The 19,703-nt window shown below is 38.5% G+C and overlaps 1 protein-coding gene across 1 annotated transcript in view; it reads right to left on the bottom strand.

Annotated features, from left to right (window-relative positions):
- STXBP3 (syntaxin binding protein 3) overlaps window positions 1-19,703 on the bottom strand; it is a 71,058-nt gene that overhangs the window by 10,002 nt on the left and 41,353 nt on the right. The window contains exons 10-13 of the mRNA XM_053592034.1: window positions 17,204-17,299; window positions 16,896-16,953; window positions 7,663-7,728; window positions 6,805-6,885 (exon numbers count right to left, since the gene is read on the bottom strand). Coding sequence (XP_053448009.1) covers window positions 6,805-6,885; window positions 7,663-7,728; window positions 16,896-16,953; window positions 17,204-17,299 — 301 coding nt within the window. The remainder of the gene's footprint in view (window positions 1-6,804; window positions 6,886-7,662; window positions 7,729-16,895; window positions 16,954-17,203; window positions 17,300-19,703) is intronic.

Here is a 19,703-nt window from a genome sequence, read left to right as displayed (position 1 = left end):
TTTTAATGAAACACTGATGACATTTCAAAGGAAAATGAACACTACCTGTAACTACTGGTTATGTGTAATACAAAAGGTCAAAAAATAAGTTGTAGAAGATGAAAATAATTAATTTAGGCCCGGCACCCATAGCTCAGTGGGTAGGGTGCCAGCCACATACACGGAGGATGGCAAGGTTCGACCCTGACCTGGGCCCTGCTAACCAACAATGACAACTGCAACAAAAAACTATCTGGGTGGGCACTGTGGCAGGTGCCTGTAGTCCCAGCTACTGGGGAGGCTGAGGCAAGAGAATCACTTAAGCCCAAGAGTTTGAGTTTGCTGTGAGCTGTGACACCACAGAACTCTATTGAGGTAACATAGTGAGAGACTGTCTCCAAAAAAAAAAAAAAGAAAGAAAATCATTAATTTATAATAAGATAGTCACCAGCAACATATGGTTATTAAGCACCTGAAATGTGATCAGTCTGAATTAAGACATGCTGTAGGTATAAAATACCAGACTTTTTGAATATAAAAAGAATGTAAATCATCTAATTAATATTTTTTATATTGATTAGATTTTAAAATAATATTTTGAATATACCAGGTTAAGTCAAATTTTTTCTTTTCTAAAGAAACAGGGTCAAGTCTGGAGTGCCCATGGTGGACTTGCATTCCTGGGTTCAAGCAATCCTCTTACCTCAGCCTCTCAAGAAGCTGAGACTACAGGCACACACCACTATATTTCAGATTATTAAAATTAATTGCATATCTTTCTTTTTACCTTTGTAATGTGGCTACCAGAATATTTAAAATTAGATTCAGCTTCTATTTTATGTCTATTAGAAGGCAATGATCTAAACCAGGACTGTCCAACCTTTTGGCTTCCCTGGCCACACATTAAATACATAAAACACGAATGAAAGCTGATGAGCAAAAAAAAAAGAGAGGACTATGCATAATTTTTGTGATATACGCTACCACAGATAAGAAAAAAAATCCTTACATAACAATTCTAATTTGCAGTCTGTCCATTCAGACAGTCTTTTGTTTGTTTTTGAGACAGAGTCTCACTGTGTTACCCTTGGTAGAGTGCCGTGGTGTCACAGCTCACAGCAACCTCTAACTGTTGGGCTTAAGCGATTTTCTTGCCTCAGCCTCCCAAGTAGCTGGGAGGTGCCTGCCCCAACACCCGGCTATTTTTTTGCCGTCATTGCTGCTTAGCTGGCCCGGGTTAGGCTCAAACCCTCCAGCCTCAGTGCATGTGGTTGGTGCTGTAACCACTGTGCTACAGGTGCTAAGCCAGAGAGTCTTTTAAAATCATCAAGTAGGTCCCAAGTTTGCAATCACTAATATAGAACATGTACATACGTCAGTAATAAAACACCTTTGGGGTTTTTTTAATTTTTGTTTTTTATTATGAAAGTGAAAGAAAAGTGGCCAACATAAAACAAGTGGGATATTTGATGTGTATTTAAGAAACTAATGCATTAATATGTGGTTGATGGAAGTTGTTGAAATTCTCAGTGAGTTCTCAAGGTGTTCATCAAATATTTGGGTTCTAATTTCTCTTTATATAATTAAAACATTTGCTTGTAAACATAGGTGTTGCCAAAAAGTGATGACATGAATAAAGCGAATGTGAAGCAAGGGTTATTTGTCTCTGGGAAGATAGGACCTATAAAAATCCAGTAGAGACTTAATCAACTTTTTCTGTAAAGTGAATGTCAGGTTGTAGCACTATGCATTCCATCTGAAAACTGGCAGGTAACATATTTATGTCAACTGAAAAGGAAGTCACAAATGCACCAACATAGTATTTTCCCAGAAATCTTGAAATGTTTTTAAATTCTTCTATCAAATAAAAAAGCAAGGCTACATATTTTTTGCTGCTCACAGAACTGTGGTTAGCCGACATGTTGAAATGCATAAACTTATTTGCCTTAATTTGAGCTCACCATAATTTTAGGTTCATTTGGAATGCGTTGCGGTTTGAAACATTTTATTGATAAGTTGGTTTTCACTTTAAGTCATTTAAATGAGCAGTTAAATCCACTAAAAACACTAAATATGTAAGTCAGTTCTCATTGTCAAGTTCTGGTACAAAATTTGGTCTTTTATAACATGTCACAAATCATAAAATCTTTTCAATATTTGGCCTTAACTTAGCCATGTTACTTTGAAAAAGTAAATGATGTTACCATAATCAAAAATAATATGTTTGAGGAATTTCTGGAATTGTTAACAATTTAATACCTTGTCCCTTACCAAATTCACCATTTTGATGATTTGCATGGCACTATCCATCATTAAAGCTTTTGTGTGTCAATTTTTTTTTTTTTTTGCAGTTTTTGGCCGGGGCTGGGTTTGAACCTGCCACCTCCGGCATATGGGTCTGTAACCCTACTCCTTTCAGCCACAGGCGCTGCCCATGTATCGATTTTCTATGTAATGGTATGTCATGAAACATTGAGTTTGGGGTGGAAATTGCATCATCATCTATTAATTGTACAATGGTAATTGTACCTACCATTGCCACAGCACCGTTAGTATCTATGCCAGATAGGCTGACGATAGATAAAGAAAATCGCTTTAACATGTTTTTTATTACTTCGTATAAATTTGATTTAGTTGTGTCTTTTAATGACACTTCTTTAGTGTCATTCATTAAAGAAGCCATTTCTTTCTTTCTTTCTTTTTTTTTTTTTGTTGAGACACAGTCTCATTATGTCATCCTCGGTAGAGTGCTGTGGTGTCACAGCTCTCAGCAACCTCAAACTCTTGGACTTAAGTGATTCTCTTGCCTCAGCATCCCAAGTAGCTGGGACTACAGGTGTTCGCCACAACGCCCGGCTATTTTTTGTTGCAGTTGTCATTGTTGTTTAGCTGGCCTGGCCGGTTTCAAACCCATCAGCCTCAGTGTATGTGACTGGCACCGTAACCACTGTGCTACGAGTACCAAGTCAAGAAGCCATTTCTTCAATGATATTATATTCGTCATCAATATCTCTAATAAAAATGGCAAGTTGAGCCGGGCGCGGTGGCTCACGCCTGTAATCCCAGCACTGTGGGAGGCTGAGGAGGGAGAATCGCTTGAGCTCAGGAGTTCGAGACTCGCCTGAGCGACAGTGAGACCCCGACTCGTGAAAAAAATGCAAAAACCCAGCCGGGCGCCGCGGCGAGCACCTATAATCCCAGCGGCTTCCAGAGGCTGAGGCAGCGACGTGCCCGCAGCCCGAGTCTGAGGTTGTGGTGAGCTACCACGCCCACTGCACTCTGCTCAGGGGCATAGGGTGGGACCCTGTCTCAACAACAACAACAACAAAAGGCAAGTTGAGCCGTATTTGTAGCATCAGTGCTATCATCCATGACAAAGCATAAAATTTAAAATTAGCAGCTTTATTTTTCAAACTTTTTGTGTGTGTGTTTTTTTTTTTTTAAGAGACAGAGTCTCACTTTATCACCCTTGGTAGAGTGCCGTGCCGTCACAGCTCACAGCAACTTCCAACTCCTGGGTTTAGGCGATTCTCTTGCCTCAGCCTCCCGAGTAGCTGGGACTACAGGCACCTGCCACAACGCCCGGGTATTATTTTGTTGCAGTTTGGCCAGGGCTGGGTTTGAACCCGCCACCCTCAGTATTTGGGGCTGGTAACCTACTCACTGAGCCACATGTGCCGCCGAATTCTTCAAACTTTTGATAGATTTTCCGGTTTCTTCAATTTGGCTAAAGTCTAGTGAGACAAACTGACTTGAAATATTCTCCTTTTGAGGGACTTTACCTAACAATTGCAATCAGTGTAACCTGGCTTATTGTACCCTCAATGAATCCCCAACAATAAAAAAAAAAAAAAGAAATAGTCTCCTTTTGTCCAGGGCAAATTATATCTGCCAAGCATTCTATATATTGCTTAATAAACTCACCATCAGTAAATGGTTTTGATTTTTTTTTGCTACCCTGGTTCCCCGAAAATAAAACATTCTCCGAAAATAAGACCTACTTACAGGAAAGATAAGATGTCCCCCGAAAATAAGAACTAGCACATCTTTGGGAGCACACCTTAAAATAAGACACTGTCTTATTTTTGGGGAAACAGGGTATTAAATATGCTACCACATAATTTTTATAGTAGAAGCCATCTGAGTTATAAATTACAAAAAAAAATTTTGTTGAGGCTCAGCGCTTGTAGCTCAGTGGTCAGGGCGCCAGTCACACGCACTGAGGCTGGTGGGTTCGAACTTGGCCTGGGACTGCTAAACGACAACTGCAACAACAAAAAAGCTGGGTGTCGCAGGTTACAAAAATCAATACTCACCAATCTGTAGCCTTTATATATACCAACAATAATCAAGCTGAAAAAAAAGTCAAGGACTCTATTCCTTTTATATTAGTGCCAAAGAAGATGAAATATTTGGGAGTTTACCTAACAAAGGATGTGAAAGATCTCTATAGAAACTCTAAGAAAAGAAATAGCTGAAGATATAAACAAATGGAAAAACATACCATACTCACGGCTGGGAAGAATCAAAATTGTGAAAATGTCCATACTACCCAAAGCAATATACAATTTTAATGCAATCCCTATTAAAGCACCATTGTCATACTTTAAAGACCTCGAAAAAATAATACTTCATTTTATATGGAATCAGGAAAAAACCTTGATTAGCCAAGACATTACTCAGAAATAAAAACAAAGCATCACGCTACCAGACCTCAGACTATACTATAAATCGGTAGTGATCAAAACACCATGGTCTTGGCACAAAAACAGAGAGGTAGATGTATGGAACAGAATAGAGAACCAAGAAATGAACCCAGCTACTTACTGTCATTTGACCTTCGATAAGCCAATCAAAAACATTTCCGTGGGGGAAAGACTCCCTATTTAACAAATAGTGCTGGGTGAACTGGCTGGCAACCTGTAGAAGACTGAAAGTGGACTCACACCTTTCACCATTAACAAAGATAGACTCTCATTGGATAAAAGATTTAAACTTAAGACATGAAACTATAAAAATACTAGAAGAAAGTGCAGGGAAAACTCTTGAAGAAATTGGCCTGGGAGAATATTTTATGAGAAAGACCCTCCAGGGCAATTGACGCAATACCAAAAATACATTACTGGGATCTGATCAAACTTAAAAGCTTCTGCACAGCCAAGAACACAGTAAATAAAGCAAGCAGACAGCCCTCAGAATGTGAAAAGATATTTGCAGGTTATGTCTCTGACAAAGGTTTGATAACCAGAATCCACAGAGAACTCAAACGTATTAGCAAGAAAAAAACAAGTGATCCCATCTCAGGGTTGGCAAGGGACTTGAAGAGAAACTTCTCTGAAGAAGATAGGCACATGGCCTATAGACATATGAAAAAATGCTCATCATCCTTTTTTTTTTTTTTTTTGTAGAGACAGAGTCTCACTTCATGGCCCTCGGGTAGAGTGCCGTGGCGTCACACAGCTCACAGCAACCTCCAACTCCTGGGCTTAAGCGATTCTCTTGCCTCAGCCTCCCGAGTAGCTGGGACTACAGGCGCCCGCCACAACGCCCGGCTATTTTTTGGTTGCAGTATCAGCCGGGGCTGGGTTTGAACCCGCCACCCTTGGTATATGGGGCCGGTGCCTTACGACTGAGCCACAGGCGCCGCCCAAATGCTCATCATCCTTAATCATCAGGGAAATGCAAATCAAAACCACTTTGAGATATCATCTAACTCTGGTAAGCCCAAATCACAAAATCCCAAAACCAGAGATGCTGGTGTGGATGTGGAGAAAGGCAACAATTTTACACTGCTGGTGGGAATGCAAACGAATACGTTCTTTTTGTTTTTTTGTTTTTTTTTTTTTTTGGCCGGGGCTGGGTTTGAACCCGCCACCTCTGGCATATGGGACCAGCGCCCTATCCCTTTGAGCCACAGGTGCCGCCCCGAATACGTTCTTTTTGGAAAGATGTTTGGAGATCACTTAGATCTTTATAACAAAGATATTTACACCAGAATGTTTACTGCAGTCCAACTCATAACTGCTATGTCATGGAAGAAGCCCAAGTGACCACTGACCCATGAATGGATCAATAAATTGTAGTATATGTATACCATGGAATATTATGCAGCCTTAAAAAAGACAGAAACTACCTCTTTTATGTTTACATGGATGGAGCTGGAACATATTCTTCTTAGCAAAAGTATCTCCAGAATGGAAGAAAAAGTATCCAATGTACTAAGCCATACTATGAAACCAATTTATAAGCACCTAGACTTCCATATGAATGCTATAACCCAACTACAGTCCGAGATGAAGGGGAAAGAGGAGGGGGAGGGGAGGGAAAGGGGGAGGATGGGTAGAGAGAGGGTAATTGGTGGGACCACACCTATGGTGCATTTTACAAGGGTACATGTTAAATCTACTAAGTCTTTTTTTTTTTTTTGTAGAGACAGAGTCTCACTTTATCGCCCTTAGTAGAGTGCCGTGGCATCACACAGCCCACAGCAACCTCCATCGCCTGGGCTTAAGCGATTCTCTTGCCTCAGCCTCCCAAGTAGCTGGTACTACAGGTGCCCACCACAACACCCAGCTATTGAATCTACTAAGTCTTAATTAACACAATAACTAAGAAAATGCGGTGAAGGCTATGTTAACTAGTTTGATGAAAGTATTCCAAATTGTATATAAAACCAGCACATTGTACTCCATAATTGCATTAATGTATATAGCTATGATTTAATAAAAAAAAAAAAATCAGCCACTGTGCCAATCCAAAAGTTAGGTTTTAACTTACAAAGTTCATTCTGGAAATCTATTATGAACACAGGCAGACTTCACGTACCTGTTCAGTTTTGCAGAGCTTTTCTATATTAAGCTTGAACTTATTCATGCAATCTTCTGCTAAGTTAAGATGAACAACTTGCTGAAAAAGAGAAGAAATCAATTGTTTAAAGTATTTTAATTATCTTTTGCACAGCTGGTAATATTAAACTTTTGAGATAACCCTGAAGGAAAGTAGGGGCTCAGGTGAAAGAAGGTAACGTAGGTGCGTAAGGAAGGGAACAGTTTAAGAAAGGAAGTGAGAACATGATCTACAGGGGACAATCAACAGACAGCAAAATTATAATGGAAGGGTTGAATTTGTTTCAAGTTGAGAATAATGAAAAATAAAGTGAGAAAAAAAATAGTGAAGTCTTTGAAGTTTATCATAGAAGTTTCAATTTATATTATTGGTTCCTGCTCCACATATACATATTTTTGCAACATGACAAAAAAAATGTAAAGATTATTTTGATAGTTCAGGAGGAAGACTGGAAAAGCAAAAAAAAAAAAAAAAAATAGTTTACCTGACTAAACAGTTTAAATGCTCTTAAGGCTACTAATATATAACTATCTAAACAAACATGGAGAACAACGATCACCAATCTAGTACTGAATTTTCTTATGATGTTGATAAGTACTTAAGTTATTCCTCAGATTGCTCAAGACAGAGACATAAAAGAGTTTATGGTGGATTTGGATAAATCTAGATATATGTAGAGAAGTTAAAAGGAAGCTTGGCTATTTGAGATATTTCTCAGACCTAGAGTAATGCTTTAGAGGACAACTAACACCACACGTTCCATATAAGTCACTGCTAAACCTAACCATAGAACTGGACAGACCAATAATAATGCATCTCAAACACAATACTGCTTACCTTAGTAATCTGTTTACGGAAATGGGGCATCTTTTTCATCAATTGGGCAAGAGCACTAAGTGATGTCTAGGAGAAATCAAACATTTTTTAGACAAATGTATGATTTAGTTATTCCGTAACTTTTAAATCCTGACATTTTAAATATTATGAAATTTGCCAAATTTAAAGGATAACTTCTGGAGGCTTCTAGTTTTAGTCACAATAAAGTAGCTATTATTAAAATGACTTTCCCTCCACAAACAAAAAATTGAACAAACAAATAAAACGATGGCTTTTAAGCAATGAATAAAAAACAGCTTGTAGCTGAGACCTTTGAGTGAACGAAAGCACAGACCCTTCCTTTTCCTGAGTGTTTTCTAAATCACACGGAACGGAAGTAGTGTTCAAGAGAAAGCAATTATATCTCTGGGCAAAGAAAAAAGGTATCAGAGTTAGGGGCTGCTGAGGTAGTGAGGTAGTGGCTGGAGAGCAGAGTACTAAAGAGAAGGGAGGTGGCAAAAACATAACCCAAAAATGCGTAGAGGGGTTGTTCTTGGACCACTAGACCCACACATACATGGCATAACTCTCAACGTCCTAGTTGAGAACAATTTCTGGGTGGCTAAATGTTGGACAGAGATTTCAGAGAAGTCTTGATGCTATGAAAATGCTAGCATCCTCAGATCTACAGAGAGACCTAAGTGAACATCCCAGACATTGTTATGATAAATGTAGTTTACTTTTGTACAAGGTCCTAGAACTATGCTTTAGAACTAAATACAAAAGTGAAATACATTTACCTAACATGTTGTCTGACAAAGGCCAGGCACAAGTGGCTCACACCTGCAATCCTTGTACTCTGGGATGCCAAGGAGAGTGGATTGCTTGAGCCCAGGAGTTCAAGACCAGCCTGCACAAGAACAAGACCTATTTCAACTAAAAAGAAAAAAACTAGCCAGGCATTGTGGTGGGTGCCTATAATCCCAGCTACTTGGGATGTTGAGATAAGAGGACTGCTCAAGCCCAAGAGCTTGAAGTTGCCATGAGCTATGATGCTACGGCACTGTATTGCTGGTGGGACTGTAAAAGGTACAGCCATTTTGGAAAAGTTTGGAAGTTTCTTGTGAACTTAAACCTATATTCACTATATGACGGAGTAATCCCACTCTTACGTATTTACCCAAGTGAATGAAAACATCTGTTCATAGATGTAAATGTCTGATATGAAAAAGCTGAGTGCTTATAGTAGTTTTATTCATAACTGCCAACAACTTGAAAAAACCCCAAATGTTCTGACACTGGAGAAGAGATAAACATTTGGTACATCTATACAACAAAATACTACTCAGCAATAAAAAGTAATAGAAATACTGTCATATGTTAACCTGAATGAATCTCAAATGCATTAAGCTATATGATAAAAGCTATAGTGTATTATTCCATTTATATGACATTATGGAAAAGGCAGAAGCACAAGGATATAAAATAGATAAATGGTTGCCAGGGTATGGTGGCTGAGTCGAGAAGCTGTCTGCAAAGGGACACAAGGAAATTCGGGGGGCAGAGAGTGATCTATACTTTGACTGTCAAAACTCAGAACTGTACACTTATATACCATACAGGGGGAATTTTATTTTATATTGCAACTTAAAAAATACAATGAATAAATTTAACAGGAGACTAGACACCATAGATTACAAAAATAGGGGACTCAAAATAGAAAATACTCAAAACACAGAGTTTAAAAAATGGGAAAAAAAGACAAAGAAAGTAAGAGCTGTAACTGAATATGGTTACAAGACTTATAGATTGTTGGTGGGACTGCAAACTAGTACAACCTCTATGGAAAGTAGTATGGTGATACCTCAGAGAACTAAAAGCAAACTTACCATTCAATCTAGCAATTCTACTACCAGGTATTTACCCACAAAGGAAAAAAGGACATTTTGTCATAAAAAACATTTCCACTCAAATGTTTATAGCAGAAAAATTCACAACTGCAAGGATGTGCAAACAACACAAATGCCTGCCAATACATGAGTGGATTAATAAAATGTGCTATTTGTCCACCATGAAGTGCTACTCTGCCATAAGAAAATGGTGATCTAGTATTTTAATGGACCTAGAGACCATTCTTTTAAGTGAAGTATGGCAAGAAAGGAAACACAAATACCACATGTACTCAGCACTAAATTGGAACTAGTTGATCAACACAAGCAGACAGAGAAGTAAAACTCAATGGGAATCAAGTAGGTAGGAGGGGGGAGCAGGGGCTGGATTAATTCACACCTTCTGGGTAAATGGCACACTTATAACTGAAATGTATAAAACAATTTATATAACAAAAACAGGTGTACCCCTGTAATATTCTGAAATTAAAAACAAATCTGAAATAGGGCCACCCTGAGCAAGAGCAAGACCCCATCTCTACAAACTAGCCAGGTGCTGTGGTGAACACCTGTAATCCTAGCTTCTTGGGAGGCTGAGGCCAGAGGATTGCTTGTGCCCAACAGTTTGAGGTTGCTGTGAGCTATGATGCTACAGCACTCTACTGAGGGTGACAAAGTGAAACTGTCTCAAAAAAACAAAACAAAACAAAGAAAAACCAAAACTGAAATATATACGGGTTGGGGTCCCAGAAGGAGAAGAGAAAGAATGGAACAAGATTAAGATGTGAGTAAATGGGGGGTGGTGAGTAGAGGGAGGGGGATCGGTGGGATCATACCTGTGGTGCATCTTACAGGGGTATTTGCGAAACTTGGTAAATGTAGAATGTAAATGTTTTGGCACAGTAACTGAGATAACGCCGGAAAGGCTATGTTAACCACTGTGATAAAAATGTGTCAAATGGTCTATGAAGCGAGTGTATGATGCCCCATGATCATATCAATGTATACAGTTATGATTTAATAAAAAAAAAATGAAAAAAAAAGATGTGAGTAAATAATGACCAAGAATTTTATAAATCTAATGAAAAGTTATCAACCCAGGGATTCAAGAAGCTCAGCAAAACCCAAGGAGAATAAATACCAAGAAAACAATATTATTATAGTAAGGTATATCATGGTCAAGTTGCTAAAAACCAAAGGTAAAAAGAAAATATTAATAAAGACAGTTTATCTTCAGGAAAACAGTAATACAGAAGAGTTGACTTCTTTAGCAGAAATATGGCATCCAGAAAATGAGGTGATGAAACCTTTAAATTGCTGAAACAAAAAACCCACCAACCTTGAATTCTAAATCCAACTAAAGTATCTTTGAAAAGATTGAAAAACAAAGATGTCCTCAGACAAAAAAGAAAGTTGAGGGTGGCGCCTATGGCTCAAGGAGTAGGGCACCAGTCCCATATGCCAGAGGTGGCGGGTTCAAACCCAGCCCTGGCCAAAAACCACAAAAAAAAAAAAAAAAAGAAAGTTGAGAGAATTTAATCCAGCCCAGCTGGAAAAACTAAAGAGCAATAAGGAATAAACAGTACCAATCTGGATAAATATGTGGGTAACATGAAAACCTACTGAGTATTTAAAACAAAAATAACATCTTGAATTTATAACACATGTTGAAGTAAAATACATGAAACAATAGCACCAAAGAGGACATGAAGTTAAACTACTATGAGGTTCTGGAATTATTCAGGACATGGCAAAATTATACTCTATGGTAGACTGTAATAAGGATACACAGTCTATTATAACTACAAGAAAGATACTGTAAGGCAAAACAAAAATGTTTATATTGGAGAGAAAATGGAATAGTATTTGATAAAAAAATGATAAAAAAGGCAGGAAGAGAACATAAGAACAGATAAAATAGAAAACAACATACTAGACATAAATTCAAATATATCAATAATTATATAAAATCTATATGAACTAAAACATTCCAATCAAAAGATATATTTTCATACTAAATAAAACAAAACTATAAGCTCTTTGTAAGAAGCATACTTTAAATATAATGAAAGTAAAGTATGGGAAAAGATACTGCACAGATGCGAACCAAAAGAAAGCAAGTATGTTCCTGGTAGTTTAATGGTTGGGGGTGTGTGTGCAAGTATTAACTATTAATATCAAAGTATATTTTAAGGCAAGAAATACTGCAAGTGATAAAAAAGGAACATTTTATGGTAAGATAAATTCAACAGAAAGATAACCGTCTTAAATATATACTGAACTAACACAGCCCTATCAGTTGATAGAGTTTCATATGTTGAAAGCTCAAATATTCACAGCCATAATCACAGATTTTAAATTACCATTCTCAGTAACTGATAAAAAAAAAAAAGCAGATTAAAAAAAACAAAACAGAAAATATGGGCCTGGTGTGATGATTCACACCTATAACACCAGCACTTTGGGAGGCTAAGGCAGGATGATCAATTGAGGCCAGGAATTCAAGACCAGCTCAGGCAATATAGTGAGACACTGTCTCTACAAAAAAAAAAATAGAAAAATCAACTGAGCCTGGTGGTACATGCCTGTAGTCCTACCTATTTAGAGGCTGAGGCAGGAGGATTACTTGAGCCCAAAAGTTCAAGGTTGCAATGAGCTTTAATCTTGCCACTGTGCTACGCCCTGGGCTAGAGAGTAAAACTTTGTTTCTTTTTAAAAAAGTCTTTTAATAGTAAAGAAAGAAGATTTGGACAATATGATTAACCAACTTTATTTAACTGACACATACAGAATCTGTACTCTTTTCTTTTTTTTTTTTTTTGTAGAGACAGAGTCTCACTTTATGGCCCTCGGTAGAGTGCCGTGGCCTCACACAGCTCACAGCAACCTCCAACTCCTGGGCTTAAGCGATTCTCTTGCCTCAGCCTCCCGAGTAGCTGGGACTACAGGCGCCCGCCACAACGCCCGGCTATTTTTTGGTTGCAGTTCGGCCGAGGCCGGGTTTGAACCCGCCACCCTCGGTATATGGGGCCGGCGCCTTACCGACTGAGCCACAGGCGCCGCCCAGAATCTGTACTCTTTTCAAGTACACATAGGACATTTACCATAATATGTCAAGTGCTGGGTCATAAATCAAGTCTTTTAACAAATTTCAGTGGACTGAAATCATACTGTGCACTTTCTCTGACTACTGTATAATTAAAATATAATTCAGTAATAGGAAGATAACTAGAATTTCCAAACACACTGAAATTAAAAAACACATTACCTATACAACATACAAATCAAAGAAGAAATCACAATGAAGGTTAGAAAATATTTTGAGCTAAATGAAAAGCTATTCTGAAACTCCTGGGAAACAGCTAATGTTGAGAAAGAAATAAATTTAAAAATATATACAGGAGGAAAGAAGAAAGGTTGAAAATCGATGTTCTAGCGCAGGCAAGTTGGCTCACGCCTATAATCCCACTACGCTGAAAGGCTGAGGCAGGAGGATGGCTTGAGCTCAGGAGTTTGAGACCAGTCTGAGCAAGAGGGAGACCCTGTATCTACTAAAAAAAAAAAATAATAATAATAGAAAAATTAGTGAGGCATCGCAGCAGGTGCCTACAGTACCAGTTACTCAGGAGGCTGAGGCAGGAGGATCTCCTGCACCCAGGAATTTGAGGTTGCTGTGAGCTAGGCTAATGCCAAGGCCCTTTAGCCTGGGGCAACAGAGTGAGACTCTGTTTCAAAAAAACAAATACAAAACACAACAAAACAAAAACCAATGTCCTAAACACCCAACTCAAAAAACTAAGAAAAAAAAGAGCAAAGAAAGCTGAAGGAAGGAAACAAAACTGAGTAGAAATCAATTAAATATAAAACATACAATCAACAAAGGCAAAAGTTGGCTCTTTGAAATACTGAAAGATTAATAACATATGTAGGGGATAATATATAGGGAAAAATACAAATTAACAATAGGAAGATTAATAAAACCTAAGTACATATTTCACAGATACAGAAAGGATAAGAGGGTATTTCAAAATTTAGATATAATAAAAAAAGTTTTTGAAAAATGTAATATCCCAAAACTGATGCAAGATAAAAAAAATTTAATAGTTCTATATCTATTAAAGAACTTATAATTAATTATAATTAAAGACTTTCCCATAAAGAAGACTCCATGCTCAGATTGCTTCAACAGAGAATCCTTTAGGCTGGGCGCGGTGGCTCACACCTGTAATCCCAGCCCTCTTGAGAGGTTGAAGCAGGTGGATCGCTTGAGCTCAAGAGTTCAAGACCAGCCTGAGCAAGTGGGAGACCTCCCCTCTGAAAAAGAGCTGGGCGTTGTGATGGGTGCCAATAGTCCCAGCTACTCGGGAGGCGGAGGCAAGAGCATCACTTGAGCCCAAGAATTTGAGGTTGCTGTGAGCTATGACACCAAAGCACTCTACCAGGGGCAAGAAAATGAGACTCTGTATCAAAACAAAAAACGAAAAACAAAAACAAAAAGTGAATACTTTCAAGCAGTAATAGAAGAAATAATAACTTTGTATAAACACTTCCAAAATAAAGAGAGTGAGCAATCACAATTCATAAGACCAAAAATATTACAAAAAAGGAATATTACGGGGAAATATTTCTCATAAACATGGAAGCAAACATCCTGAGCAAAATATTAGGAAACAAAATTCAGTGATACAGGAAAAGGATAATGCATCCTGATCACGTGGACTTTATTCCAGAAATGCATGGTGGGATGTAAACAGGCACGTCACAAGACAGACTATCCAAATGGCCAATAAGCTTAAGAACATTAATTAAAAATTAAAAGCATAAAAAGATACCTCACACAATGAAAATTTTAATTAAAAATAAAAATGATATATCAGGTGGCACCTGTGGTTCAGTGAGTAGGGCACCGGCCCCATATACTCACTGGGTGAGTAGTAGGGTGGCGGGTTCAAACCTGGCGTCAGCCAAACTGCAACAACAACAACAACAACAAAAAAGCCGGGCATTGTGGCAGGCATCTGAAGTCCCAGAGGCAAGAGAATCGCCTAAGCCCAAGAGCTGGAGGTTGCTGTGAGCTGTGATGCCACAGCACTCTACCGAGGGTGACAAAGTGAGACTCTGTCTCTAAAAGAAAAAAAGAAAAAATAAAAAAAAAAAAAGTGTTGGGCGGCGCCTGTGGCTCAGTGAGTAAGGCACCGGCCCCATATGCCGAGGGTGGTGGGTTCAAGCCCAGCCCTGGCCAAACTGCAACAAAAAAATAGCCGGGCGTTGTGGCGGGCGCCTGTAGTCCCAGCTGCTCGGGAGGCTGAGGCAAGAGAATCGCCTAAGCCCAAGAGTTAGAGGTTGCTGTGAGCTGTGTGATGCCACGGCACTCTACCGAGGGTGATAAAGTGAGACTCTGTCTCTACAAAAAAAAAAAAAAAGTGATATATCAAATGTTGGTGAGAATATGGAGCAACTGAATGTTCAATTATTGCTTATAAGGGTATAATTTCATTTAAACACATTCAAAACTTTTGGCATTATCTACCAAAGCTAAATATAATCTTACCCTAATCCCAATTCTACTCTTAATATAGCCAAGAGAATAAGTGTGTATATCCACTAAATGACAAATGCAAAAATATCCATAGCAGCTTTGTTCCTAATTAGCCCCAAATAGGAAACAACCTAAACGTACATCAAAGGGAGACTTTGATGAACAAATTATAGTACATTGAAATAATGGTGTTACTACTGTACACAAATGAGAAAATAATGAACAACTGAAACATGAAAAATAGGTAAATCTCAAAAATGTAATTTTGAGTGGAGGAAGCCAGATAAAATATAGCACATATTACATGACTTCATTTATATGAAGTTCACAAACTGGCAAAACTCATCTGTGGTGATAAAAATTAGAATAGAGTTTACCAGGGCAGTGCCTGTGGCCCAGTGAGTAGGGTGCCGGCCCCATATACCAAGGGTGGTGGGTTTGAACCCAGCGCCAGCCAAACTGCAACAAAAAATAGCTGGGTGTTGTGACAGGTGCCTGTAGTCCCAGCTACTCAGGAAGTTAAGGCAAGAGAATCACCTAAGCCCAAGAACTGGAGGTTGCTGTAAACTGTGACACCATTGCACTCTACTGAGGCAACAAAGTAAGACTCTGTCTCTAAAAAAAAAAAAAAGAAGAATAGAAGTTACCTCTGGCAGGGTGGCAAATGACTAGGAAAGGGCAAGAGAGACTATTCTGGAATGATGGAAATGTTCTATATCTTTTTTATTTTATTTTATTTTTTTTTTGTAGAGACAGAATCTCACTTTATCGCCCTGGGTAGAGTGCCATGGCATCACACAGCTCACAGCAACCTCCAACTCCTGGGCTGAAGCGAAATGTTCTGTATCTTGATTAGGTGGTAGTTCCATAGGAGTATACATCAGTAAAAAGTTATCCAGAATGTACATAAGCCTTGTGTGCTTTACTTATGTAAATTATACCTCAATATAAACATCCCAATATATTGAGGAAACTGACTAAATGGCCTTTTTATTTATTTATTTTTTCAGACAGAGTCTTACTATGTTGTTCTAGGTAGAGTGCCATGGCGTCAAATTCTTGTGTTTAAGAGATTTTCTTGCCTCGGCCTCCAGGTAGCTGGGACTATAGGTGCCCGCCTTAACACCCGGCTATTTTTGTTCTTGTTGTTGCAATTGTCACTGTTGCTTTACCTGGCCTGGGCTGGCTTCAAACCTGCCAGCCTTGGTATATGTGGCTGGCACCCTACCCATTGAGCCACGGGTGCCACCTAAATGGCCTTTTAAAAATACACATTTTTGGCTGGGCGTGGTGGTTCACGCCTGTAGTCCCAGCGCTGTGGGAAGCCGAGGCGGGTGGATTGCCTGAGCTCAGAGGTTCCAGACCAGTATGAGCAGCAGTGAGCCAGAGTAAGACCCGGTCTCTACTAACATCAAAAACAGCCGGACGTTGTGGTGGGCGTATGTAATCCCAGCTACTGGGGAGGCAACGGGAAGGAGAAACACCAAAGGAAGAACATTTTAAAAAAGAAGAAAATGAACAACAACAAAAAAAAGGTACTTCAAACGAAGAAGAATGAACAAGGAAACTGAAATAAAAAATAAAAAAAAAATACACATTTTTTTCCTCATCTCAACTTGAAATGGATTAAAAGAAATATTAATGACGTAAAGCAGACAAAATGTTGCTAAATAATGAAACTAGGTAATGGGTAGGGGGAGTTTCTTTTCTCTACTTATTTGTACATTAGAACTTTCCCAAAATAAAATTCAAACAAAAAAATTGTAAACAAACTTTAAAATTCACTTTCACCATTAATTTGAAAGTAAAATAAGACTCTTTCTTACCTTTCCTTCTGTTGCTTTCTTTGTTGATGAAATTTCCTTCATAAGCTTGGGAATTTCCCTGTCAAATTGTGAGAGAATTCTTTAAATTTCTAAGGTGTAATTCTTTTTTTTTTTTTGCAGTTTTTGGCCGGGGCCAGGGTTGAACCTGCCACCTCTGGTATATGTGACTGGCGCCCCACTCCTTTGAACCACAGGCGCTGCCCTAAGGTGTAATTCTTCATAAAGAATTATTTTAAGGTTACAAAATGCACAATCGCATAACCAGTTCTAAAAATTATGGAATAAAAAATTAAAATGAGTTCACATACTCTAACACTACCGCAATATGTCGATGTCGAATTCTGACCCAGAGGTCATCATCTTCTTCCAGGATTGCCTCCTTTTCTTTTCCATCTGTTTTGTATCTGCAAGTAGATAAAAGCAAAAAACTTTAAGATTTTTTTCTTTCAAAAGTAGAAGATTTGCAATTTATATTTCCCACAAAGAACTCAAATTTATTAATTATAAAAAAAAAGTGATCTCATTTCATTGTGGGCAAGAGACCTGAAAAGAAGCTTCTCTGAAGAAGACAGGCGCATGGCCTACAGACACATGAAAAAATGCTCATCATCTTTAATCATCAGAGAAATGCAAACCAAAACTACTCTGAGTTACTATCTAACTCCAGTAAGAGTAGCCCACATCACAAAATCCCAAACCTACAGATGTTGGCATGGATGTGGAGAAAAGAGAACACTTCTGCACTGCTGGTGGGAATGCAAGCTAGTACGTTCCTTTTGGAAGGAAGTTTGGAGAACACTCGGGGATCTAAATGTAGACCTGCCATTTGATCCTGCAATTCCTCTTCTAGGCGTATATCCAAAAGATCAGAAATCATTTGCCAACAAAGATATTTGCAACAGATTGTTCACTGTGGCTCAATTCATAATTGCCAAGTCATGAAAGAAGCCCAAGTGTCCATCGACCCATGAATGGATTAATAAATTATGGTATATGTCTACCATGGAATACTATGCAGCATTAAAAACATGGAGACTTTAACTCTTTTATGTTTACATGGATGGAGCTGGAAAATATTCTTCTTAGTAAAGTATCTCAGGAATTGAAAAATATTATCCAATGTACTCAGTACTACCATGAAACCAATTTATAATCATACTTTCATATGAAAGATGAATCACAACTATAGCCTAAGATAAAGGAGGGAACGGGAGGGAGAGGGGAAGGGAGGGGAGTGAGTCGATCGAAGGAGGGTTAATAGGGGGACCACACCTATGGAGCATATTGCAAAAGTACAAGTTGTATCTATCAGGTATAGAACACAAATGTCTTAACACTGTAATTGGGAAAATGAGGTGAAGGCTATGTTAATTAGTAGATGTAAGCACTCCAATTTGTACAAATAATCAACATTGAATCCCATAATGGCATAAATATATTCATGATCTATGTACAAATGATTTAATTCACAAAAAAAGTAGAAGAAACATTTTTACAAACAGTAATTTCAAAACATATGAGGTCGGACAGTTAAATTCTCAAAGTCATCCTAGAAAAAGTGCTACATTCCTCACTGCTAACTATCAATACAGTCACCAAAAGGCCAAAGGGAATAATTCAGAAGTGACTACAGTGATACTCAGAATGAGGTATGTAGCACTTCTTCTGGGACACATTCGTGAACTTAACTGAGCTCAAAAAACTGAATAGTACATAGAACTCAATCTACTATTTTAGGGGGTTAAAGAACAGCTACTCAAAACTAAAGCATATAGCTATCCTTACATTACAAACCAAAGTGTTCCAGCATGAGTAATACAGCAAGACTCCATTTCTACAAAAAATAGAAAAATTAGCTGGGGGCACCTATAGTCCTAGCTACTCAGGAGGTTTAGGAGGGGAGATGGGAGGGATCTCTTGAGCCTAGGTATTTCAGGTTGCTGTATGCTATGATGACACCACCACACTTCTAGCCCAGGTAACATAACAGAGGAAGACATTATCTTAGAATAGAAAGAAAGAAAGAAAGTGCTATGCCTACCAAGACATTTTTACTTTTTTTTTTTTTTGTAGAGACAGGGTCTCACTTTATGGCCCTCGGTAGATTGCGGTGGCCTCACACAGCTCACAGCAACCTCCAACTCCTGGGCTTAAGCGATTCTCTTGCTTCAGTCTCCCGAGTAGCTGGGACTACAGGCACCCGCCACAACGCCCGGCTATTTTTTGGTTGCAGTTTGGCCGGGGTCGGGCTTGAACCCATAATCCTCAGTATATGGGGCCGGCGCCCTACCGACTGAGCCACAGGCGCCGCCCAAGACATTTTTACTTTTAACTGTAAGGTTTAGCTGTCATTATTATAAAGTTTTAATGGTATCTTATGAAGCAAAAATTCAATGTTCTATAATCAATGTTAAGAACAAGACTGAATTCACTCTGAACTGATAAAAAAAAAGAACAAGACTGAAAACTAACAATTTGTTTTAACTGCTTAAAACACTTTTTTGATGTTAATCAAACATCCATTAAGAAAGAAATATCACTCCCATGTAGCCTATTAAATACTGAAGGTATTTCAAAGTGGTACAAAATTCACAAACACATGTATCTTTTCTGCACCCTATCACAGCATCTCCATTAAAGAATGGAAACTGTCCTCATAAAATCATTTGAAACCAAGAGGTTAACAAAAGCCTAAGTTTTACAGTGCATGCTCTAGCTAAGAATTAACCAGCTACTGCCCCACTTCCTGCTTCCCTATGGTTACTTACTGCTTAGAAGTCACATAGCCAGTGGTTACACGATTTATAA

This window comes from Nycticebus coucang, chromosome 5 (assembly GCF_027406575.1).
Source record: "Nycticebus coucang isolate mNycCou1 chromosome 5, mNycCou1.pri, whole genome shotgun sequence".
Taxonomy (NCBI): Eukaryota; Metazoa; Chordata; class Mammalia; order Primates; family Lorisidae; genus Nycticebus; species Nycticebus coucang.
Note: the sequence above shows the minus strand (reverse complement) of the source record. Positions and strands in the feature narration are given on the sequence as shown.